Source organism: Hippoglossus stenolepis, chromosome 9 (assembly GCF_022539355.2).
Source record: "Hippoglossus stenolepis isolate QCI-W04-F060 chromosome 9, HSTE1.2, whole genome shotgun sequence".
Lineage (NCBI taxonomy): Eukaryota > Metazoa > Chordata > Actinopteri > Pleuronectiformes > Pleuronectidae > Hippoglossus > Hippoglossus stenolepis.
Genome location: NC_061491.1, coordinates 28062866 through 28086793, shown reverse-complemented (window position 1 = coordinate 28086793; position 23928 = coordinate 28062866). Strand labels below are relative to the sequence as shown.

The 23928-nt window shown below is 44.2% G+C and overlaps 3 protein-coding genes across 5 annotated transcripts in view; all 3 read left to right on the top strand.

Annotated features, from left to right (window-relative positions):
* Window positions 1–8106, top strand: part of LOC118114715 (GRAM domain-containing protein 2B) — an 8740-nt gene extending 634 nt beyond the window's left edge. Inside the window, exons 2-14 of the mRNA XM_035165306.2 lie at window positions 999–1112; window positions 1822–1909; window positions 2375–2444; window positions 2869–2972; window positions 3163–3258; window positions 3391–3462; window positions 4084–4173; window positions 4260–4371; window positions 4499–4654; window positions 5115–5190; window positions 5624–5731; window positions 5994–6078; window positions 7303–8106. Of these exons, the coding sequence (XP_035021197.2) occupies window positions 999–1112; window positions 1822–1909; window positions 2375–2444; window positions 2869–2972; window positions 3163–3258; window positions 3391–3462; window positions 4084–4173; window positions 4260–4371; window positions 4499–4654; window positions 5115–5190; window positions 5624–5731; window positions 5994–6078; window positions 7303–7344 (1213 nt within the window). The 3' untranslated portion in view covers window positions 7345–8106. The remainder of the gene's footprint in view (window positions 1–998; window positions 1113–1821; window positions 1910–2374; window positions 2445–2868; window positions 2973–3162; window positions 3259–3390; window positions 3463–4083; window positions 4174–4259; window positions 4372–4498; window positions 4655–5114; window positions 5191–5623; window positions 5732–5993; window positions 6079–7302) is intronic.
* Window positions 8107–8472: 366 nt separating this feature from the next.
* On the top strand, window positions 8473–9887 carry LOC118114762 (testis-expressed protein 43). 3 transcript variants are annotated; one of them, XM_035165394.2, is made up of 4 exons: window positions 8473–8521; window positions 8952–9098; window positions 9357–9556; window positions 9654–9887. In XM_035165394.2, the coding sequence occupies exons 2-4, from the start codon at window positions 8976–8978 to the stop codon at window positions 9697–9699; spliced, it is 369 nt and encodes a 122-aa protein (XP_035021285.2). In that variant the 5' UTR covers window positions 8473–8521; window positions 8952–8975; the 3' UTR covers window positions 9700–9887. The 3 variants fall into 3 exon arrangements, with proteins under 3 accessions (XP_035021285.2, XP_035021284.2, XP_035021286.2); XM_035165393.2 differs by having other exon boundaries at window positions 8477–8521; window positions 8990–9098; XM_035165395.2 differs by having other exon boundaries at window positions 8486–8521; window positions 8886–9098.
* A 1059-nt stretch (window positions 9888–10946) lies between these two features.
* LOC118114669 (solute carrier family 12 member 2) lies at window positions 10947–23637 on the top strand. Its single transcript, XM_035165227.2, has 26 exons — window positions 10947–11721; window positions 13131–13253; window positions 13427–13502; window positions 13926–14021; window positions 14330–14469; window positions 14562–14672; window positions 15080–15188; window positions 15289–15416; window positions 15745–15829; window positions 16101–16249; window positions 17916–18023; window positions 18392–18515; window positions 18637–18738; window positions 18997–19152; window positions 19317–19416; window positions 19760–19871; window positions 20251–20391; window positions 20472–20578; window positions 20700–20779; window positions 20878–21015; window positions 21209–21322; window positions 21445–21556; window positions 21709–21795; window positions 22320–22455; window positions 22523–22590; window positions 23109–23637. Exons 1-26 carry the CDS (start codon window positions 11284–11286, stop codon window positions 23242–23244), a joined length of 3276 nt encoding a protein of 1091 aa, XP_035021118.2. The 5' UTR covers window positions 10947–11283; the 3' UTR covers window positions 23245–23637.
* Window positions 23638–23928: the final 291 nt, after the last annotated feature.

The following is a 23928-nucleotide window of genomic DNA, read 5'->3' as shown; positions in this document are numbered from 1 at the left end:
TACTGTTGACCGACCGTTGGGTAACTCAGCAGAGTAATGTCAAAGATGAAGGTCATGAATCAACATGAGAATGACCCAAATGATTTCATCTGCATTTGTTTTTTTCATTTAAGAAACCAACAACAACACAAACTGACAGTGAGGATGTTTCTGATGAAGTTGATCAGAGTTTCACTTTGTCTAATCTCTCTGCACTGAATCTCAAGTTCACACTATTATCTGACAAGATGCGTCTAAATGTCAATTTTCACTTTTGTGATGAGGCCTGATTGACCCACCAGGGGGCGAAGTACTGTGGTCACCCTGTGGTTCCTCCCACCATTCTATTTATTTAAAACATTTAACAGTTAACTGAAGCAATAAAGGCCTTCAAACTACAGCAGAGTGTGAGTAGATAAAGTGTTAATAACTCAGGTGTTAATAACTCAGGTGTTAATAACTCAGGTGTTAATAACTCAGGTGGTAATAACTCAGGTGTTAATAACTCAGGTGTTAATAACTCAGGTGTTAATAACTCAGGTGTTAATAACTCAGGTGGTAATAACTCAGGTGGTAATAACTCAGGTGTTAATAACTCAGGTGTTAATAACTCAGGTGGTAATAACTCAGGTGTTAATAACTCAGGTGGTAATAACTCAGGTGTTATACTCAGGTGTTAATAACTCAGGTGTTGCCTGAAGGCTCCTTTAATTTTTGTTTATTTTGTGAATACAGTGTTAAAAACACTTTTATATTAAACTGGATTACCACAAACTATCTGCCACATGATGGACCAGGAGTTTTCATGGTCCCCTGAGGATGAACAGACCAAAGTCACTATCGACCCACGTGGAAGTCAAGAGTTCTATGTCTCTGCTTCTTTTTATCTGTGTCTCTTGGTCGCTGGTTCAGAACCAAATGATTCTTGTGTTTCCAGGTTTCCGTCTCTCTGCTCTTTCTAACTTCTTCTGCCCACTGAAGTTTCCAGGTGGAGGTTAACTCACTGTGATTCTCTGCAGCTCAGATATAGAGAACGTGGCGGAGGAGCATCAGAGAAGTCGGAGGACGATCAGCGAGACGCTGCAGGCGGCTGATCAGGATCTGTCCGGCAGGAGGAAACCAGCGTTAGTCAGGTGAACAACTGGTTGGTTTTCTTCTATGAGACTTTCCTCAGATCAGTACATGAGATGCTCATCAATGCTTCTGGAAGCTAAACCTTCACACAGCAGCTCATCTCAACATTAAGAATATTTTTGAGGTGCTCGTATTAATATTTACTTTTATTGACAATGATAAATCAGAGGTTAGACATCATCAAACATTAGTAGGGTTAGCGTTCGGAAACAGGATTGTGATGAAGACATTTTAGATTTTGACTTGATGGTGACAATATAGAAATAGACAGAGGTCAGCAAAGTGAATCAAGATTTAATTTAAAATGTGGCCACCGGGTGTTAAGATATCTTGTTCTTGTGTTGTATAAATGCGTTAGTAAATCCATTTTCCATTAAGTTGTATTATTTACCTCAGGAGGTGATGGAGCCCCAACATGGAGCTAAAAGAGAGGGGACACATAGATGTTGGACACAAACATGAGTCTGAATGTTGTTAGTGTGTAGTCACAACTTAATAAGCAGCTAAGTCTCTGATTGTCTTTCTGCTCTAATGTTTCTTTAACTCCGTTTTACAGCTGTAATATCTGGAGGTATTATATAAATACATTTGAATGAGTGTGCAAAGGGCTGCAGACAGACCTGTCATGTCAGGAGTGATTTATATTATAGTCATATTAGTTTCATAATGAGATAACTCCTCTGTCTGTATTGACTTTGCCGTCTGCAGGTCAAAGACCTTTGACCACTCCCTGCTGACTCAGATCCAGATGGACCCAGACTCCAAGTTGGACAGGAAGAAGTCTCACTACAGCCAGGTGAGCGTCCACACTCAACTCCAACACACGTCTAAAGACACCATGACAGCCTGAGAGCTGCTCTCATACAGCTGTTGATTCCAGCTGTGACTGACTCTTCTCCAACATCCTTATCTGCCTGGTGATCACTGACACTGGGTGAAACGGGTCTGAACCTCTGACCCGCTCACTTAGCAGCAGCCTCACGTATCAGACTGATTTATAAGCTAAGTTAGCTGAAGCAGCTAAGTCAGAGCTGGTTATCAGGTATCAATGTAATTATTAACATTATTATCACATTTATCTCACAGCACCACAAAATACAACACGTACATCTTCAAATCAAAAATATTTGTGTATTTAAAATCTCACATCTGTCAAATCTACGTTTTATACAGCAAGCATCACTCTGCATTATCTATATCAGTATGTTATTGTATCCTGACCATGTGTTTGTGTGTCTGTGTGTGTTGTGTTGTGTTTCAGCTGTCTAAGAGCAACTGCCAGTACCATAAAATATTTAAGGAGATCAGCAAAGAGGAACAGCTGAGACAAAGTAAGTCTTTCATGACCACAACTATCTGCTCCACCTTAAATACTGAATGAGGGTTTAGATAATAGCTGTGTCCCAGTTCAGGGACAGTGTCCTTCAGAGGACACGAGGACAATGAAGGCTGAATCTAAATGAAACTTCACCAGCAGTTCACATTGTTAGCTCCTTTGTCGCTCACAGAGTTTGGCTCATACTCACCTTTTGAAAAGTGATTGGTCGCAGGCACGCTATGAATCCTGGGATACGTAGTTCCCTCAGAAGCATCCGTCCTTCGTTGTTCGTTGTAGATTGATTGACGCATTCGAAGGAGCTTATGAAATGGGGCAATTAAACATTAGGTGATGATTAAATCCTCTTAACCGAGTTGCTGAGTGAATCTAAATCTGGATTCCCTTGACTAACCTGATGTTATTCACCTGTTGGTCAGGTTACACCTGTGCTCTGCAGAAAGACATCCTCTACCAGGGACGGATGTTTGTCTCCGACCACTGGATCTGCTTCCACTCGAAGGTGTTTGGCAAAGACACAAAGGTATTTTAACCTGGGACGGAGTTTAACGTGTTTTATGCAACGAGATGCAGTTTTTGGTGACGTGGACATTGAGCTGGAACATCCCCGTGGACGTTGGTTTACCTGAAGTATCTTCTCAGAGAACTTACAGTAAACGATGAGCATGTGAGTGCAGGACTCAACTGTTCGTCCTGATGTTTGTCCCTCACAGATTGCCATCCCCGTGGTGTCCGTCAATCAGATCAAGAAAACCAAAACTGCCATCCTGGTGCCAAACGCTCTGGTGATCGCCACCGCAAACGACAGGGTGAGCGAGCGGAGCCTTCATCATCTCACCTTTACATCTGAGCACACGTCCGTGTAGGAGAGGATGTTCTGGTAGTTTTGCCAGTTGACTCAAACATCTGGTCACTAATCAATGATGTGTCTTCTGTTGCAGTATGTGTTCGTGTCTCTTCTGTCCAGAGACAACACCTACAAGATCCTGATGTCCATCTGCCTTCATCTGGAGGTAGGACCGGACAGATTTACCACATGTGGCTACAAACTAGAGTCAGGAGACGTTAACTCCGAGGATCCTGATGACAGAGCTGAAGTCAAGGCTGATTTGAATATCTCAGAAACAGCTTTGTGTCTTTTTTCAGGGGTTTCACCTCGTTGCCTCTCAGGTTTCAGCTTCAGAGAAGTGTAGAGATATTTGTTAAAGAACCAGAGTTCACCTATGATCCAGTGAAATGAAGAGTCCTCAGTTTGAATCCTGTGTTAACTGCTCATCTAAATCTTTGCGCTGCCACTTTCAACATGTTGATGACTCGTCCTCGTCCAATCAGAAAGCTCCCTGGACTGTTTAACTAACCGCACAGTGTCTATAAACTCTGTGCATCGGGACCTACGATGTCCCACTGATAGATTAAATGTCCAGGCGTATTAGAAGGTGGTGGCCTGAGGTCTCTGTCAAGTTGTTGTACATTCAGAGCTATTGGCTGCTGTAAACACCAATCAGTGTCCAGGACAGATTAAACAGCTAGTTTGATAACTGCACTTCCACTAAATGCTGTAATAGTTTCTGGACATTTTGAGCATAGAAATCATACATCTGGTTATTCACAACATGTATAAACTGTGTTTCCAGGAGAAGAGTCCATGCAGCAGCCCCATCCCCTCCTCTGCAGAGAGCAGCTTCAGAGGTCAGAGGTCACCGCTGACGCCTCGCTTCCCTCTGGTGAGTCAACACTAAACCGTTTGGAGCTTTTTACAATGTTCTTCCTGAAGCGTCTCCACGTCAGCTCACGTGCTGCTTGTGTGCAGAGTTTCTCTGGTGACTTCATCGACCTGGATGAAGCAGTGAGGCAGAGGAGGCAGGAGATGGAGGAGAGCAGCAGCTCCGACTCGCAGACGCCCGACTACGAGAAGATAGCAGGTAACGTGAAGGCACCTACTGTAGATACCAAGACTGAGCCAGCGTCTTGCTCAAGGACACATCAGCAGGATGAAAAACTCCTGTTTCCTGTTTATAAGTCGTCTCCACCGTCTCTTCACTGCTGCAGAGTTTCCTGTTCCTCCGTTCCTGGATGTGTTGAAACACACGGACAGAGCGGCGGCTCCTGATCCTCAGAACCAGCAGCACACGGTGAAGAACCAGCATCAGAACCAGCATCCGAACCAGCAGAACTCTGACAACAAGCGGAACGAGACTCAACATGGTACGATGATTCCTCATCCTCCTGCAGAAGATCCAGACCTGCCCTTGTTTCTTTGCTTCTCTGTAGCATCTCTGTGCAAACACTGTTCCTTCATACAGATGTGTCATGGTGGCCATATATGTTGTAGGTGAACACCTGAGTCTCTTTGAGGCCCCCGGGCTCCTCGGGCCCCTGAGTCACTTTGAGGCCCCCGGGCTCCTCGGGCCCTGAGTCTCTTTGAGGCCCCGGGCCCCTGAGTCTCTTTGAGGCCCGGTTCCTCGGGCCCCTGAGTCTCTTTGAGGCCCCGGGCCCTGAGTCTCTTTGAGGCCCCCGGGCTCCTCGGGCCCCTGAGTCTCTTTGAGGCCCCGGGCTCCTCGGGCCCCTGAGTCTCTTTGAGGCCCCCGGGCTCCTCGGGCCCCTGAGTCACTGCCCATTAACGTTTTGAGTCATTTCATGTAAAACTGTCTCTTTCTGATTCCAGGTTCAGGGGTGGTGATTGACAGCAGGACTCTGAAACACGTCTCTCTCAACACTCTGCTGTTCGTCTACCTGTTCCTGTAGGTTTACTGTCATCCATCCATCCATCCATCCATCCATCCATCCATCCATCCATCCATCCATCATCCATCCATCCATCCATCCATCCATCCATCCATCCATTCATCCATCTATCCATCCATCCATCCATCCATCCATCCATCCATCCATCCATCCATCCATCCATCCATCCATCCATCATCCATCCATCCATCCATCCATCCATCCATCCATCCATCCATCCATCCATCCATCCATCCATCCATCATCCATCCATCCATCCATCCATCTATCATCTATCCACACATTCATCCATCATCCATCCAGTCACCCATTCAATCGTATATTAATGAATTAATCTATAATTTTGATTGTGTGTGTGTGTGTGTGTGTGTGTGTGTGTGTGTGTGTGTGTGTGTGTGTGTGTGTGTGTGTGTGTGTGTGTCTCCTCAGAGTGTGTGTGCTGGTCCTGTCGTCCTGCTACTTGGCCTTTAAGATCGTCTCGTTGGAGAAGACGCTGTCGACGCTCGGCTCCGTCGCAGAGTTCACTCACCACAGGGCGTGAGTTCACATCCCCGTCAGGGACACTGAGTCCAAAACGTCCTGGAAGACAAAGACTGAGACACAGTGATACAGAGCTTTGTTTTATTCTGAAGTTCTGCTTTCACTTCAGCTTCCTTTACAGTTACTGATAGACTCTAGTGATACATATTAAAAAAGTACAGGATTATATGATTTATCTCTTTATTCTACGTGTTCAGACGTCTCGTTCATACTTACAAATCTTTCTGAAGTTATTTATTGATTAACGTTGTTTTTCCAGGAGCGACTTCCTGCAGGGAAGCGCTGACGTGAACGCAGAGTTTTTCTCCGAACTTCTGACCATCAACCTGATGAAGCTGGAGAAGGTTTGTCTGTCAATCAAAGACACATAGACCGTATATAAAGATGACAGCTCCCAGAAAGAGAAGCCAAAACATCTGGATCGCCCCCTGGTGGCTGGCTGCAAGTTCACGTTAAATACATTTTCTCAAAAATGTTTTCTCTTATTTTAGCTAGTTCTTTGTAAAGGTCTATGACCTATATTGCAGCCAGCCACCAGGGGGCGATCAATGTGTTTTAGCCTTACTTTTGGGAGCTGTCATGTCGTCCATCTGTATTTATACTCACATCCGTTCTACTAACATCAAGATCTTTGTCTTTATTCTCAAAACTCAGATTTCTTTATTTTTAATAATGCCCAATACTCCTTCATATAAAATAAATAAAATTTATGCAGGATTACACTTTATACTTCAATGTATACTGTTTGGTTACAGATAAGCTAAAAAATAACTGGTTCATATTTTAAATAATTTAATGTATAGTAGTAATATTATTTTATAAAGTGATCTCCTGTTTGTCTGTAACATCTTAATCTGAGAAGTAAGTGGGTAATAAGTAAGTAGTAATATTAATCAAAACATACTTGAGTAAATGTAATTAGTTACTTCAGTCAACATTTGAAACCAGTCGACAGAAACGTTTCCAGAGTTTCCAGAGTGAAACCAGACGCTTGTTGCTGTTAATCAAACATTTATAGTCAGAGATCCGTTCACGGAGCAGCGAGCTCGTCCCGTGTAAGAAGAGCTGCTGTCTCATCTGGTCCCTGTGAGTCCGGACGACTCTAACGTCTCACTCGTCTCTCGTCTCTAACGTCTCACTCGTCTCCTCACAAACAAGCAGCTGCTCACAGAGGAAGTCATCATCAGGACTGATCAAATCAAGAGAAGAAGTTTCATCTGCAAAGCATCAAACGAGACTCAGAGTTTAAACTGGAGAAACATTTAAACTGGAGAAACATTTAAACTGGAGAAACATTTAAACTGGAGCACCAGGCTCTGCCTTGAACACGTCGTGATGTCTTCTTCTGTTTTTCCCACCATGCATTGCATGTTTGCGAGGGGAAATGATGAACGTGTTTATTTGCATATAGCTCAAATAGGAGCTGCTTTGCTTAGATCAACCTCATCACACCTGCAGAGGACAAACTAATCAGATTATATCAAGGAACCAGATTCAGCAACAAGGAAATACTTTACAAATAAGGCTTATTATTAATAAGTTATACTAACACGTGTCTGCTCCTCCAGGTGCAGAAGAATCTACAGAGACTTCTGGACGAAGCTGCCTGAACGAATCCAGATGAACGTGTTGTAAACAGATGTGTAAATATTCTGTAAATATCTAGTTTATTAGAACAGATGTTACAAACTCACATGACATGAGGTGAATAACGTGAGCTGGACAAATAAACTGCAGCAGGCTTGAGAACGACGAACAAACACTTTAAATTCAGTTAAAGTGCTAAAACACACCAGGATCAAGAACAGTGATGATGTCACAGTGTACGGACACACCCCCGAGTTTGCCGCTCCACCACTGCAGCACAGGGAGAAGTTAAACCACCAGGGGGCAGCAAAGAAAACACGATTCAGCTGATGATGAGAAGCTCTTTAAACTTGCAGCAGTTACAGCTCAATCTGTGATCAGCGGCCGATTGGCTGGTTGGAAATCAAACTTTCATGGTACATTTATAATTATGACATTTCTCCAGTATTGTATCTGCTAAATGAAAGATGTTGTAGAGACAGAGTTTGTTTTGAAGGCTGTGACATTTCAAATGATCCGTGCCAGTGCAGGAACAGAATAAATGTCCTCGGCTGTTTCAGGTCTTTCAGCTGGAAACTTCCACAGAAACCTTCCTCTGGTGGAATGAACTGTTTGTGTCCAGTTGTAAATGTGTTTAAACATCATGAAGCTAAATCTCTCTCTGCTGGAGACAGTCGACTGTTACAGAGACATCCCTGTGATTCTGTACATATGAAAACTATATTGATTTAAATGATGTGGTTTTGTTTTTCCTCTGTTGAGCAATAAAGTTATTTTGGCTCCGACGTTTGTCTCTATTCTGTGTCTATTGAACTTCAAAGGATTTATTTTACATGAAAAACAACCTGAGTGGAAACGTTCAACGTACGACAAAGTGCTGATGATATCAAAACGTCATGATTGACAGCTGAGACTGACTCGTGATTGGTGGAGAGTGTGTATCTGTGTAAACTTTTAAACTTCAGCAGTTTTTAGAGCACATTCTACATTAAAGATGATTTAAATGAATGAATATTTCTAAGTTATTTAGAATCTAAATTAAATCTAAATTCATCCACCAGTTGCTTGATTCAGTGACACTCTCCTCTTGTAATCCTACCCACGACCCATAATGCACTGGGGGGGCGTGTGGGGGTTTCTAAGGCGACCATGACAGTCAACAAACATGGCTGAAGCTGCAGGGACATCACAGCAACACGAGTGAGTGACTGACCTCCAATAAACTAAAGTCTAGATTCAATTAAATTTCCTCTGTGATTCTTTTAAAGCTGAAAACTTTTCTGGATCAACAGAGAAAGTTTTGAACTTAAACTGCTGCAGAAAGTTTGTAAAATGCTTCAGTTAGTTTAGTTTATGACCTTGAAGACAAAGTAAATAAAGAGAAAATACGACTAAATATATAGAACATGAAAAGATAAACACATTTTGTATGTACAATATAAACATATACACATCTTTTAACATAGTTAATCCAGTTACAGATGATTCTGATTCCATCAGTCCAGCTCTAACTCTCTCTCACTACAGTTTTCAGTGTAAACTTTCCATTGACTGTTTCCTTCAGTTCTCAGTTGAGATGTTTCTCAGTCGTCTGGTGTTTTGAACGTTGAAACCAAACGTTGGTCCACAGTGTTTGAACAGTAACTTGTGTCTCATGCTGACTCCGAGGTCGTCGTCCTCACACGTCCAGACGTTCTCAGCCCGACATCCCATGATCCCCAAACTGTACGTGATGCCATGGAAACAGGACATGAAGAACCAGAGGCTCCTCGTGAAGGTAGATACCTGAGGACAAAACCAACAAAAGTCCACTCCTGACTCTCTCTCTTATCACTGTGGAGACCAGAGAAGTGTAACTGTGGTTTTCTGATCGAGGCTCCGGCTCAGATCACAACAGAGGAAAACTATCAATGTGTCATGTTATATAAAGGAGATCAGAAGATCAGTCGATTAAATGAAGGGTTTGTGTGTGTGTGTGTGTGTGTGTGTGTTGTGTGTGTGCGTGCGTGCGTGCGTGCGTGTGTGTGTGTGTCAGAACGCTGCTCTGGCAGAGATACCTGTGGTTCCTCTTGAAGAGTCTTTGTGTCTTTGTGGTCGAGAGCGTCTCTGCCACAGTCAGGACGTCAGCCGCCGCTTCGCCTCTTCATCCTCCTCATCTTCCTCTTCATCGTCCAGCTCCTCGGCTCCTCTCAGCCAATCAGGACTGACAGCTCATCACTCCTCCCACTTCTCCAGGTCAATCACCTGATGCTGATGATGTGTTCAGGTTGTGTCTGAGTGAGAGATCCAGACAGTTTGAAAGTGATGAAGATGTTTTTCCTGTTTCCTGCAGGTTCAACAGCTCCGTGGTGACGACCAGACGACTTTACCAGACCTGACTACACATCACACACTAAGAAACTGTGTGATGATACAACTGAGAGAACTTCACTGGTTTACCTCTAATATTACTCATGACGATTCATTATAATGGTAATAAATTGAGTTGTTATAGTTTCTGTTTGCAAACATTTATTATTATTAGTAGAAGTAGTAGAAGTAGTAGTAGTAGTAGTAGTAGTAGTAGTAGTAGCATCACTAGCAGTACAGTACCTTGCTTGTACTACATTTGTTGTCAGTTCTCATGTTCACCACAGGGTGTCAGTGTCATCTTTGTAGTTGCCAGGCAACTTTTATATATTTAATGCAAATGTTTGAAGAAAATAAATATGAATAACATTTGTCCTTAAATGTGTCACTGTGTTATTATGTTATTCTGATAAATGTGTTATCTTTGTTAAACTAGATTATAAGAGGGTTAGGGTTAGGCAAATCAAACTTGTATTATTATATCTTGATTAAAGTTTGTCATTTAAACCCAATTATGATTATTATTATGAAAGTTTGTTATTACTCAAGCTCTTATGTTGAATTAAACTTTATTGCAGCACCGTCACATTAACAGAAGAACAGTGTTCGACATAAAGCAGCTGTTGTTCCCTATGCTAATGACGAGGCTGCACACGCCTCCTCCGCGTGTCGTGGCCTGTGCGTGCGCGTGTCTCAGTGTGACACCAATATGACTTCTGTGGCACACACACACACACACACAAAAAGTCGTGCGTCACTCAGGGTTTGTTTCATGTTCGAGACCCTCCCGTCACTGTCTCCTAGGGCGCGTGCCACAGCTGGATGCGTAACGGACACCAATCCATCCCTTTCCTCTCCTTCCTCCTCCTCTCCTCCTCCTCTTCATCCTCCTCCACTCATCATCTCTTCCTCCTCCTCTCCTCCTCCTCTTCATCCTCCTCCACTCATCATCTCTTCCTCCTCCTCTTCTCTTCCTCCTCCACTTCTCTTCCTCCTCCACTCATCATCTCTTCCTCCTCCTCTTCTCTTCCTCCTCCACTCATCATCTCCTCCTCCTCTTCCTCAGTCCCGACACGCTGGGATGTCTCTGGAGTGCAGGGAGAGGAGGAGAGAGAGAAGAGAGAGAGAGAGAGAGAGAGAGAGAGAGAGAGAGAGAGAGAGAGAGAGAGAGAGAGAGAGAGGAGGAGAGAGAGAGAGAGAGAGCGAGGAGGAGAGAGAGAGAGAGAGAGAGAGAGAGAGAGAGAGAGAGAGAGAGAGAGAGAGAGAGAGAGAGAGAGAGAGAGATAACAATAACCCGTTTGAGTCGCCATCAGAGGAGACGATACTCGCACCAGCTCGCGTGTGGATGGACAGATGACAGATGACAGATGACAGATAGAGAGACAGAGTGCGTGTGAGTAGGTGCGTCTTTACGCGCATTACGCACTGGTCCTGGCGCATCCAGGAGTTTGTCCGGAGCGCAGCAGTGAAGTTGACCTCTGAGTGTGATTCCCTCCTCGGGGACCGGGTCTTCTCTGACTGGTCGGAGCTCCATCCTGCTGGACTCCCCCGTGGTTCTGGAGCAGGTGTCTGACGGTTCACCAGTGGTTCTGTGAGCGGGTTTCATCGTCTTCATGTCGGGACAGAAACCGTCCCTGAGGAGCGGCGGCTCCCCCCAGAGCCGCTTCCAGGTGGACGTGGTGACAGAGGGCTCCTCCCCGGCCCCGGGCCCCAGTGACGGCTCCAAGCCGCCTGAGGAGTCCAGAAGCCGGTTCAAGGTGGTGGGCTTCATGGATCCGGGCGCACTGGGCAGCTCCATGGACATCGGGCTCCCTCCGGATGTTTTCCACGAGCCGGACACGACGAAGAGCGACTCGGTCAGCCTCCACTCCACAGGCACGGGACACACGCACATCTCCGACTCCCACTCCAACACCTACTACATGAGGACCTTCGGACACAACACCATCGACGCGGTGCCCAACATCGAGTTCTACCGGCAAACTGCGGCTCCTTTCGGGGAGAAGCTGACCAGACCGTCGCTGTCGGAGCTGCACGACGAACTGGACAAAGTAAAACACGAGAATAAACCGGTTCCATTTGTCTCCACGGTGGAAACAGCAGGTTCTAGAGGGACAGGGACATCAGGGTCACAGCTTCTCACTCAGCTGCCACATGAACATGGTTCTGATTCAAGTTCAATATTGTTAATGATCATTATAAGTTCTTAAGTGTGTTTAATACATGTGAAATCTGAATCTTTATTAGTTCATATAAAGGATGACATGAGAAACAGATTTTAAAAGTATTTCAAGAATATGGATAGATTATATATTCTTTATCTTCTTCCTGTTTAAGTTAAAGTTTAGTTTTCCACAGGAGAAGTTTCCAGATCATAAGCAGTTATTATTTCCATCACTTTATCATCTATTCGGTTTGGTCCAGACTTTGATTGTTTGATAACTGAACCACGTCCCCACACTTCAATGTGCTCTGATGTGAAGGAGTCTGTTCTCAACCATAAACCTTATTAATCTATAACTTAACCTGCATCATCAGAACAGGTTTAATGTGTCAGATACATCTGCTGCTCTAACTTTAATTTAATATTGGTACATCAACATGCGTCATTTAGTTATTTACATGTGTTATAGTGAAAACTGTGAAAAGATAAGTTAGTGTTTTCTGATCAGTGAATAAGAGCTCAGCAGGGTGAAGCTGCGGTGGGGTATTATGGGATGTTGCTGTTACGTCATCTTGTAACGTGATTGTTAAAGTTTCTTCTTCGAAGTTTCAGACACGTAACAAACCAAGTAAACACAAAACATTCCTGTCACTCCCACCTGAGACTGTGAATGAGCCCAGTGACATCACTGGAGGCCTGACCTCCTGACACACACACACACACACACACACACACACACACACACACACACACACACACACACACACACACACACACACACACACACACACACACAATGCTGCCTCTCATGACCCAGCAGGCTTCCCCGGTCGTGCTCCCACTCCTCTGACACATGGAGGTACCATAGATGCACATTGTCCATGAACAGAGAAACAGCAGGAGGTGATGATCACATGTTTCTTTACATTCGATGTTAAACTTGTGTCTCAGACCTTAAAGATGATTATTAGATGAGTTGACACTCGACTCACTGAGGCCACGACCTGGAACACGCTCATGAAGATGATTCTCCATGTTTCTTCATAACAAACCTCTGATACACATCACTTGTCCTCAGCATCAGGAAGCTAGTTATCAGTGTTTAACAAGCTACGGTAGCTAAGTTAGCTAAGTTAGCGAAGTCAGAGCTGGAGGTCAGGACCAGTTTAATGTTAGCAACACATCATTAGCTTCACAAGCTAAGTTAGCTAAGGTAGTTAAATTAGACACAGTTTTGTCACTCACCTGTCTTTTTGTCTGTCACTCTTTTCCCTCTCGACTGTGATTGGTTGTCAGGAGCCTTTCGAGGACGGTCTGGCCAATGGAGAGGAGCTGTCGGCCGCTGAGGAGGCGGCGGCATTGGCGGCGAAGGAGGCGAAAGGAGGAAGTGTGAAGTTCGGTTGGGTGAAAGGAGTCTTGGTTAGTGTGACGTTCACAGAGATTATTATATATTCAGAGAGATCTGATAAACGTCATCAGGAAGGGACTGGACCACATGTTGAACAGTGTGTGTGTGTGTGTGTGTGTGTGTGTGTGTGTGTGTGTGTGTGTGTGTGTGTGTGTGTGTGTGTGTGTGTGTGTGTGTGTTGCAGGTCCGCTGCATGCTGAACATCTGGGGGGTGATGCTCTTCATCAGAATGTCCTGGATTGTCGGTCAGGCTGGAATTGGTACGTAGATCAAACTGAAGTTCAGGAGGAGAGTTCAGTCCGGAGCAGCCAATCACAGCGAAGCTTTCCTCAAGACTCACATAAACATCCTGACCAATCCTGAATATCTATACTCATATCTATCAATACTCATTTGCACCTTTTTAATTTGCTTTGTTTTTATCCTTGTTTAGTTTGAGATTCTATTCTATTTTATTTGATTGTATTTATTTGCTGCGAAATAGTGTTTCTATTTCTTATGAAACCAAGTAGTGAGGTTCTTTCAGGACTTAGTTTCGCTCCCTCTGTACCTCGTGTTTAGAAATGACGATAGATCTTGAATCTTGAATCTTGAATCTTGAATCTTGAATCTTGAATGGAGTTAACTGCTGTGATCTGTCAACTCATTTCTCTCTTCTTGGTTTGTGTCTTCGTGTGAACCAGGTCTGACCATCGCGATCATCCTGATGGCGAGTGTGGTCACGACCATCACTGGCCTGTCGACCTCGGCCATAGCAACCAACGGCTTCGTACGAGGAGGTGAGGTCATGTCTGTGCACAAGCTTTTATTTTGAAAACCTTAGCCGACAAGTTAAGGGATTTAGTTCTCTGGTTGTCGCAAAGTTTTCCTGAAGTACAGACGATTCAGGGTCAGTTAGAACAACATGTGGTTAGATTTGGAAGTTTAACAACTGACATCTCATTGCATCAAAATAGAAAATCACTCACATTTATCTAGTTATGTATTTGATGTACTAATACACATCAAGATACATAATATTAAAGCTGTGTCCCTGTTGACCCACTTCCCTCCTCATGATGAAACTGTGAGTGTCCCGTCTGTCCAGGGGGGGCGTACTACCTGATCTCCAGGAGTCTCGGGCCGGAGTTCGGAGGATCCATCGGTCTCATCTTCGCCTTCGCCAACGCCGTGGCTGTGGCCATGTACGTTGTTGGCTTCGCGGAGACAGTTGTCGAGATGCTCAGCGTAAGGAATATTCTCGTTGTCTGTTATTCAAACTGCAAATGAAGCAAGAAGTCCGATACCGACCTTGTTCCTGCTCTGGTCATTGGCTGCAGGACGTCGACGCTCTGATGACGGACGAACTGAACGACATTCGTATCGTCGGGACTCTGACCGTCATCCTGCTGCTGGGGATCTCTGTGGCTGGGATGGAGTGGGAGGCAAAGGTAGAGCTGTGGACCCACAACATCAGAGAGATTTAACACACAAAACCCTCTGCAGACGACATACGACACACAAAGTTAGTTCATGTCACGGTGAAGAGCAGCCTCCACTCTCACAGGCTCCAAACACTACAACTAGAAACAGGTTGATGGTGACGTAGAAGTTTTTATCCATATTTTTAATTTGTGGATAAAAAAGTGGAAACAACAAAAACCTTAATAAAATCTTGAAATATTGCAAAAAGGGTTTTACGCTTGAGAGGTGTGAAAGTTGATGAATCGATAAAAGGTAACGAAGAGCAAAGGAAACAGATTCAGGGAATAAATGATGATTCAAATGTCACCAAAGCAAACATGACCCTTATTTTTCATCATCTCGTTGCGACCTCTTCCTCCACATCGACCTTCAGGCTCAGATCGTCCTCCTGGTCATTCTGCTGGGAGCCATCGCCAACTACTTCATAGGAAGCTTCATAACGATAGAAAACAAGGAGCCTAAAGGATTCTTCGGCTACAGCGGTCAGTCTGCACGGATGAATTCATCTTCTGGTTTGTATCCAGATCGGTTTGAAGTTCAAACCTAAATTAAAAGTCCTGGTTTGTCTTTCTCCACCTTCAGGGGCCATCTTCCTGGAGAACCTGGGTCCAGACTTCAGAGAGGAGGAGACCTTCTTTTCTGTGTTCGCCATCTTCTTCCCAGCAGCCACTGGGATCCTGGCTGGAGCCAACATCTCCGGAGACCTCATAGTAAGTTTGTCCCATGTCCAGCACCTTTATCCTAAAGAAACTAAAGTCACCAAAGGCTTCTGTGCTGAGAGATTAAAAATAAAAGCAAGTATCACGTAGAAAGTTGACCAGAAGAAAGTTCAGGTTGATTTACAGCCGTGAACTCCCACCTGCAACTTCAGCCTTCTCTGATTGGTTAGAGGAGCGCGGCTGATGGACGGAGTTCAGAAAGGATCATCTCTGAGCTGCTGTTCACTGAGTCTGGTTCTCAGAAGCTAGTTCCTCTCCATACTAACACAAGTATTGTGTGGTGGCTTTAAAGTGACTGTGATCATGTCCCTGCCTCTAGGACCCTCAGACAGCGATCCCTAAAGGAACCTTGCTCGCCATCCTGATCACAGGAATCACCTATGTGGCTGTCGCCCTCTCTGCAGGTTAACGCCCAACACAACCTCTACACAACCTTATCCACACAGATTCATATTCATACTCGACCACCTGAAGGTAACTCTGTGGATTCAGGAGTCGTCTCTGAAGCTCAAACTGGTTTCGTACATTCCCAGTCGAGTTCCACGTCTCAGTTATAGTTTGAGATTAAAATCAGGCTTTAGAGTCTTTAGATGAGTCATAAATGTTAAGTTTTATCAAACTAATATAGAAAATGTAAAAACCAAAGAAGAGGTGTTGTCTCTTCTCCTCCTGCAGGATCCTGCATCGTGAGAGACGCAACCGGCGACCACAACGACACGGTGAGCGACACGGTGAACTGCACCGACGCCGCCTGCACGCTGGGCTACGACTTCTCCATCTGCAAAGAGGGCGGCTGCCAGTTCGGCCTGATGAACGACTTCCAGGTGACTCACACGCTCCGAGCTGGACTTATGGATATTGATTATTTCTCTGTTTGTTGTCACACGTCCATCATCTGTGCACCGAACAGGAAGGAGCCTTTTTCCTTTAAGGACCAGTTCAGTTATTCTGGTTTTGATGGTGATAATAAAATAGTGAAGACACATTTCTCACTAACCTCTAAATGTTTTGGCGAGGCGTCTGATGTCAGATGATAGTGTAGCTGCTACTCTCAGCTGGTCTTCCAGGTCTGGGTCAGTCAGTCTTGAGTGAAGTGAACTTCTCACAGCAGCAGCTTGTCTCAAACTTTAGTGCTCGTCTCCTCAGAATGTGAAAGTCCCGTTGGTACAGTTTATAGAACCGGAGCAGAAGGATTTAGTTCGAGTTCGAGCCGGTTGCTAAAGAAACAGACATAACATTTAGAAAACCAGTTGTGGGTCAAGCTGAAGATATGAGGAACACGTCGGGTTCAACCAGAACATCTTCATCTTCATCTTCATCTGAGGCTTTTAACCAGCTAACAAATCAAAGAATAGAGACGACTGAGGAAGTACGACTTCTTTGTCTCTGCACTTCCTGTCAATGTGTCGGATATTTTCTGTTTCAATCACACACATGTAAATAAATGATAATTGATCACCGATGTCAATGGACATAAAATAAAACAGCCACAGATTCTGCTCTGGTTATCTAACAAGTTTGAATCGTGACAGACTGATGATCCTGTGTGTGTGTGTGTGTGTGTGTGTGTGTGTGCACGCGCCGTGTGTGTGTGTGTGTGTAGCCAAACAAAGTGCAGCAGTAATAATAGTGACTGTTGTTTCCAGTCACAAGGTTCTCGCTGGTTGGAGACGGAGCTGAATGAGAGCATTGACAACATCCACCTACACACACACACACACACACACACACACACACACACACACACACACACACACACACACACACACACACACACACACACACACACACACACACACACACACACACACACACACACAGAGTGCAGTCGTTAAATCCTTCAGACAGAAACACTTGCTCTTGTTTTCTTTTAGTCTTGTTTTAAGTTGCGTTGTAAAATGTGTATGAATCATAAACCTTGTGTTTCGTTCTCTTCCTGTTTACATCACTGCTGTTTTTATATTTCCTTATTTTTATACTCATCTCACTGAAGCTTCTTATTTTTATTTTCCGTTTTGCTGCTGTGACTGAAATGTTCCCGTTGTGCGACTAACAAAGAATGATCTTTTCTTTGAATCTCTTCTTTTCTTATCTCACACGCGGCTGTTTCCTCTGAAGTGTCGATGATGAGGTTTCTACTAACAACTAACTGACGTCCCACAGTGTTGGTAGGTATCAAGGCTTGAGATCTGTCCTCGTGTCCCTCAGTCCACTGTGAATAAAGACGTGTCACCGACACACGCTCTTCACCTCTGGCTTCGCTGGCGTTGTGTTTTCGTCTGGACGAACAGAAACTAAGAGTTTAGTGAACGATGACGCAGGCGCCCACGTTCTCTTCCTGACTGGTTCACATTAACGAAACAGTCTGAGTCTGTGAAGAAAGAACAACCACACCCAGAGATCACAGGACCGAGGAGCAACTCTTTCCAATGAAATGAATTTCACAGAAGTGTGAACCTCAATAAAAGGAGTTGTGTGTTTTGTGACCAGGTGATGAGTCTGGTGTCGGGCTTCGGTCCTCTGATCACCGCCGGGATATTTTCAGCCACTCTCTCCTCAGCTCTGGCCTCGTTGGTCAGCGCGCCCAAAGTCTTCCAGGTGAGAAACCAGAGTTTTATTTGACCTCACGACGAGAAGGACAAACTGAACATGTCCCCACCGGGACGGGTTCTGTCCTCCCAGTGGAGTCATGGACACAAACATTCAGTGAATCAATGACTGAACAAACAAGCTGATGAGATTCACAGTTTAACAGCTGATGATGACAACGAAAAACCAACTACGATTAAACTTTAAAAACAAAATGGACTAAAAGTTCCTAAAGTGCTAAAAAAAAAAGATAATGAATTAAACTTACAGCTCCTCCATCTTAGAGCTGAGAGCTGGAGCCTGATCCTTTCAGGCCTGAGTCCTGAAGTGAGATTTCTCACTTTGAAATGAGTAAATGAAACTTGTTGTGGTTCCAGGCTCTGTGCAAAGACAAGATCTATCCAGGGCTGGCTGTTTTTGCAAAGGGTTATGGGAAGAACAACGAGCCGCTCCGTGGTTACGTCCTGACCTTCTGCATTGGCCTGGCGTTCATCCTGATTGGTGGGTACCTGAACGCATCACTGCTCCATCTTTAACAACCTTATAATGTTACAAACAAATCTTTGACTCCTGAATAAGAAACAAAACATTTGTTGTTGAATATCGACTCTTCGTCTCTCAGCTGAGTTGAACATCATCGCTCCCATAATCTCCAACTTCTTCCTGGCGTCCTACGCTCTCATCAACTTCTCCGTGTTCCACGCGTCTCTGGCCAACTCTCCAGGTAAATGAACTCACTCTTGATCTGAGACTTTTACACGTTAAGGTTGGAATTTATTTACACTTTTATATTTGATTCTGACTTCGGAAAATATGAGCATAACTTAAACTGAGGGTTTTCTTCATTGATTTTCTTCAGTTGATAAAATCTTATTTCTGCTAAAGACAACAGGATCATTTCGTATTAAACTTGCTGTGATGTTTGGTGACGTACAGTATGTTAGCGTTTCTCTTTCCGTTTCACGCTCCTCTCTCACCACAGGGTGGCGCCCCAGCTTCAAGTACTACAACATGTGGGTGTCTCTTGCTGGGGCGATCCTGTGCATTGTGGTGATGTTCGTCATTAACTGGTGGGCGGCTCTGGTCACTCTGCTCATCGTCCTCGCTCTCTACATCTACGTCAGCTACAAGAAACCTGGTGAGGATGTGCTCATTCCACATTTCATCCTTTAGACATGATCTGATGCACGTAACCCTGGACCTGAACTCCCACGTGTTATTCTACCTTATTATTTATCAGCTCGTTCCTCTTGTCTGTCACTTTGTTGTATTGTTGTTATTTGTGTTCTTTGTCTCCTGCAGATGTGAACTGGGGATCGTCCACTCAGGCTCTGATGTACAACCAGGCTCTGACTCACTGTCTGAACCTCACTGGAGTCGAGGACCACGTGAAGAACTTCAGGTCAGCTGATGGGTTTGATTCCAGACATGATGTTTTATAACGAATCAGAGCAGTGAGAATTAAATCTGGATCCTCTGATGCTGTGTGATGAGGCTTCAGTGTCCAGCAGCTGGAACTAACTTCTACTAACTTCACAACCTGGTAGACATCTGTTTCGTTGTCATATTATAATTCCACATGTGAAACACTGATTATTAAGATAGAAAATTCAGTGGAAAATATTTTTTTAAACATTTGACCATAATTTGACCTTTTGATTTCTGTCGAGCACCAAAGTAAAATTCATGAACTATATTAATTTGATGTGTGTTAATGTCCTAAATGATTAAATCCCTGTTTCCAGGCCGCAGTGTTTGGTGCTGACTGGTTTTCCAAACTCTCGTCCTGCTCTGCTTCAGCTCGTTTATTCTTACACCAAGAACGTCGGCCTCATGGTCTGTGGCCACGTCAAGACTGTACGTAACCACGTCCCTCACAGGGAACAGGTTTCACATGAGGGAACCACACAGCATCTACTCAATTTACTGAAAACACGTGTAAAACAATATTTCACAGCCTAAGAAAACTTGTTTTATTGAAGCAATAGATCATCAGAATATTTGTTGATGTTTAATTGATTAATTCAATAATTGTTGTAGCTCAACTTTTATATTTAAGAGCAAAGGGATCATTCATATATTGATTATATTTTAAATTAAGCAATGTAATTAAAAAGTAAGTGATATAAAAGGTTCTGTACATAAAGCAGAATTAACTCACTGTGGGTTTATCTGTTTTTATAACGAATCCACTTCTGAAAATCTGTGTGACCTCGTCCCCGTCGTCCATCATCAGACGTCCCGTCGGCCGAACTTCAAGGAGCTGTCCCAGGACCACGCCCGCTCTCAGCGCTGGCTCAATGAGAAACGCATCAAGGCCTTTTACACGCCCGTCTTCTCCGACAACCTGAGGCACGGGACGCAGTTCCTCCTGCAGGTCAGAGCACGTGGAACACACTGATCCCTCACATCCACCTTGTCCCAGCTCCGTCACGTGACCTGTCCTCTGCTCCGCAGGCTGTGGGGTTAGGTCGTCTGAAGCCGAACACGCTGGTCATGGGTTTCAAGAACAACTGGAGTGAAGGAGACATGAGAGACGTGGAGATTTACGTCAACACGATACAGTAAGAACGAGTCTGTGTAAAGAGCCACTGACGACTTTCTACTGTAAATACAACGTCTCCATCTTTAGAATTACAGACTCAACCTAAAGACACGTGTCCAACAAACTGTTTTCTGTTCCAGTGACGCCTTCGACCTTCAGTTTGGAGTCGTGATCCTCCGACTGCAGGAAGGACTGGACGTCTCCCACATCCACGGACAAGGTACAAGCGTCTTTTTCTGTCTGTTCACCAACTGTATGTCCTGCTTCTGTCCTGCGTCTGTCCTGCATCTGTCCTGTTTCCCCGTTTGTCCTCCACAGACGAGCTGCTGCCTCACGAGAAGCCGCCAGTCGGCACTAACCAGGTGGTGTTTTCGGTGAATCCGGCTAAAGACTCGGACTCGGACTCGTGTCCTTCAAAGACCACGAGCAGCCAGAGCAGTCCACTCATCATCAGAGGTAACAGGAAGGAGAACATCCAGAGGAGATCTCTGAGAGCTCAGACCTCCACTCAGGCTAATGTCCGATCTCTACGTGTCAGAGTTTTCCAAGAAATGATCTCGACTGTGGTGCCACATTATATTTTGTCTGCTACAGTTTCTGCTACAAATGTGTGAGTTTCTTTTCTTGTGTCGTGTTTCCTTGTTTGTAGAAACGAAGTCTCCTCTGAGTCTGACGGACCAACGTCTGCTGGAGTCCAGTCAACAGTTCAAGAAGAAGCAGGGCAAAGGAACCATCGACGTGTGGTGGCTGTTTGACGATGGAGGTCAGTTGGTTGTTTAACTGAATCAAACAGACGAGCAGGAGAACTGTGATGTTCATTTATCAGAAGTTCACCACAGAATCAAGATGATTACAACTCTGGGTTTGTGTCTGTGTGTGTTTCAGGTCTGACGCTGCTGATTCCCTACCTGCTGACCAACCGGAGCAAATGGGGCGACTGCAGGATCCGCGTCTTCATCGGCGGGAAGGTCAACCGCATCGACCGCGACCGCCGAGTGTGAGAGGACGACTGTTGAGCTTCTGTTCGACACCAACACACAACAACCAACACACAACACACTGTGTTCACACAAAACTGTTCTAACTCAACCAAAGTGTATCTTCCTCCCCGTGTGTTTGATTTGTTGTCGTTCTGTCTCGTGTCTCCAGGATGGCCACGCTGCTCAGCAGGTTCAGGATCGACTACTCTGACATCAACGTCCTCGGAGACATCAACACCAAACCCAAGAAACACAAGTACGAGCTCCGACGTCGCAGCCTCGGACTTTCACCTTCAGATCGGTGAAAGTCGTGGAGACAGATTCTTGTTCTGTTTTCTTTTGAATATTTTACGTCTCTCACTGCAAAGACGAGAATAAAAACGTACATCTTATGAGATATAACAAACCATGAGGTCGTTAATAACACGTTCAGACCGGTTTCTTCATCGTTCACGAGATTCACTGATCAACAGAAAACACTTTATAAGTCTGAATGTTCGGCACCAAACTGAACACGTTACATTTGAGATAAATTCAGATTTAAAACAACACAACGAAACGTTTCCACCTCAAACCAGCAGCTTGATTAAAGTGAGTCTGTTGGTTGAGTGGGAATCAGGAGGAAGTTTCCTCTTCACCCTGAACGTCTGTTCGATGGAACTTTGTCTGTGCATCAGATCTGTTTTCTAGAAAAGTCACAGAACGGCAGCTTGAGTGTTTAATAAAATGATTGACAGGTCCATGCAGAGTGTGAAGTGATCACCTGACCTGTCTGTGCAGTAAGCTGAGTTTCAAGGAGCTGATCGAGCCGTACAGGCTGAAGGAGGACGACATGGAGCAGGAAGCTGCCGAGCGGCTGAAGGCTCAGGAGCCGTGGAGGATCACTGACAACGAGCTGGAGCTGTACAGGGCCAAGGTACTGACCCCCTCTGAACACAGGGACTCCACATGTTGAACTAAACTGATGTTTGTGTGAATTTCAGACCAATCGTCAGATCCGACTGAACGAGCTGGTGAAGGAGCACTCGAGTAACGCCAAGCTCGTCGTCATGTAAGAGCCTCACTTTCCTGATTGAGCTAAACAGAGGGATGTTTAGTTTTATTTTTACTCTTTTAACTTGGAAAGCACTTTGTTCTTAAGCTTTAAAAATAAATAAAAATCATTATTATTATTATTAATGTGGGATTCAAGTGCTGTATACTGTGTATAGTGACGTAATGTTGTGTTGACACGAGGATCAAAGGAACAAAGTGTGACCACAAACTGGAGGAACTGGATTATTGATAATAAAGGTTTTGATAGTTGAGACGTTGAATAATAAAGAACTTTTCAGGTTCGGTTGTTGGAGAAATGAGACGTGTGATGACTCTGTTGGTGAAATAACCACAAACTGAAACGTCTGAGTTCCACAGGTTCTCGTTCTTAGTTGTGCAGAAGTGAACCTCGACCTTTGACCTCTGGGGTTTCACAGTAACTGTATTTATGACAAAGACTCAAAGGTCTTCTCCTCTGTGTGTGTTCATTGTGTTGACTCCTCAGCAGTAATGACCCCCCCTCCTCTCACACAGGAGCATGCCTCTGGCGAGGAAGGGCACCGTGTCCAGCGCCCTCTACATGTGTTGGCTGGAAACTCTGTCCAGAGACGCCCCCCCCCTGCTGCTGGTTCGAGGAAACCACCAGAGCGTCCTGACCTTTTACTCCTAACACACACACACACACACACACACACACACACACACACACACACACACACACACACACACACACACACACACACACACACACACACACACACACACACACACACACACATTCTCCTGCTGTAAAAGAGTTGTTTAGTCTAACTTCCTCATCAACACATTAATCAACTCGAGATGTTTCTCAGTAACGTCTGTATATTCTGTGGATTCTGTGTTTTTATGAACGTGTGTAACTGTGTTTAAATATCAATTTAATATATAATAATATTTGTGATGATAAAAATGATGAATTCAGAGTGTGTGGATGTTTTATTTTCGCTGTGTCTGAAGACATGAGACTGTTTCTCTGTTAACATTATCCTGTGTATTATTTTATTAAAATATTCACTAAGCAATATTTCAGACTTTCTTTTGACTTTTTTTACTATTTAGGGTTAATTTAATTTCTCTTGTTCGAGACTTTTACCAAATGAAACTGGTTGTGTCGCACAGTTTGATCAATAAAACACAAAATAAGTTTTGTATGATTACATTATGTAGAAAGTTACTGTAATGAAGGACTTTCTATTTCTTCAGGTGATTTACAGAATCATCAGTATTTTATTTGTTCTTGATAAAATGTGAATCTGTAAATTTTAATTCAGTTGTTGAATTTAAAATAAACCTTTACAAAAACAAATCTAATGTG

Bases quoted from the DNA above. Each gene is read 5' to 3' on its own strand.
- LOC118114762 (XM_035165393.2), top strand. From the start codon at position 8,487: ATGGCTGAAGCTGCAGGGACATCACAGCAACACGA. The intron at 8,522-8,989 runs GTGAGTGACTGA...GCTGACTCCGAG, and splicing joins GGGACATCACAGCAACACGA to GTCGTCGTCCTCACACGTCC. The intron at 9,557-9,653 runs GTCAATCACCTG...TGTTTCCTGCAG, and splicing joins CACTCCTCCCACTTCTCCAG to GTTCAACAGCTCCGTGGTGA.
- LOC118114669 (XM_035165227.2), top strand. From the start codon at position 11,284: ATGTCGGGACAGAAACCGTCCCTGAGGAGCGGCGGCTCCCCCCAGAGC. The intron at 20,780-20,877 runs GTACAAGCGTCT...TGTCCTCCACAG, and splicing joins CTCCCACATCCACGGACAAG to ACGAGCTGCTGCCTCACGAG. The intron at 21,557-21,708 runs GTGAGAGGACGA...TCGTGTCTCCAG, and splicing joins ATCGACCGCGACCGCCGAGT to GATGGCCACGCTGCTCAGCA.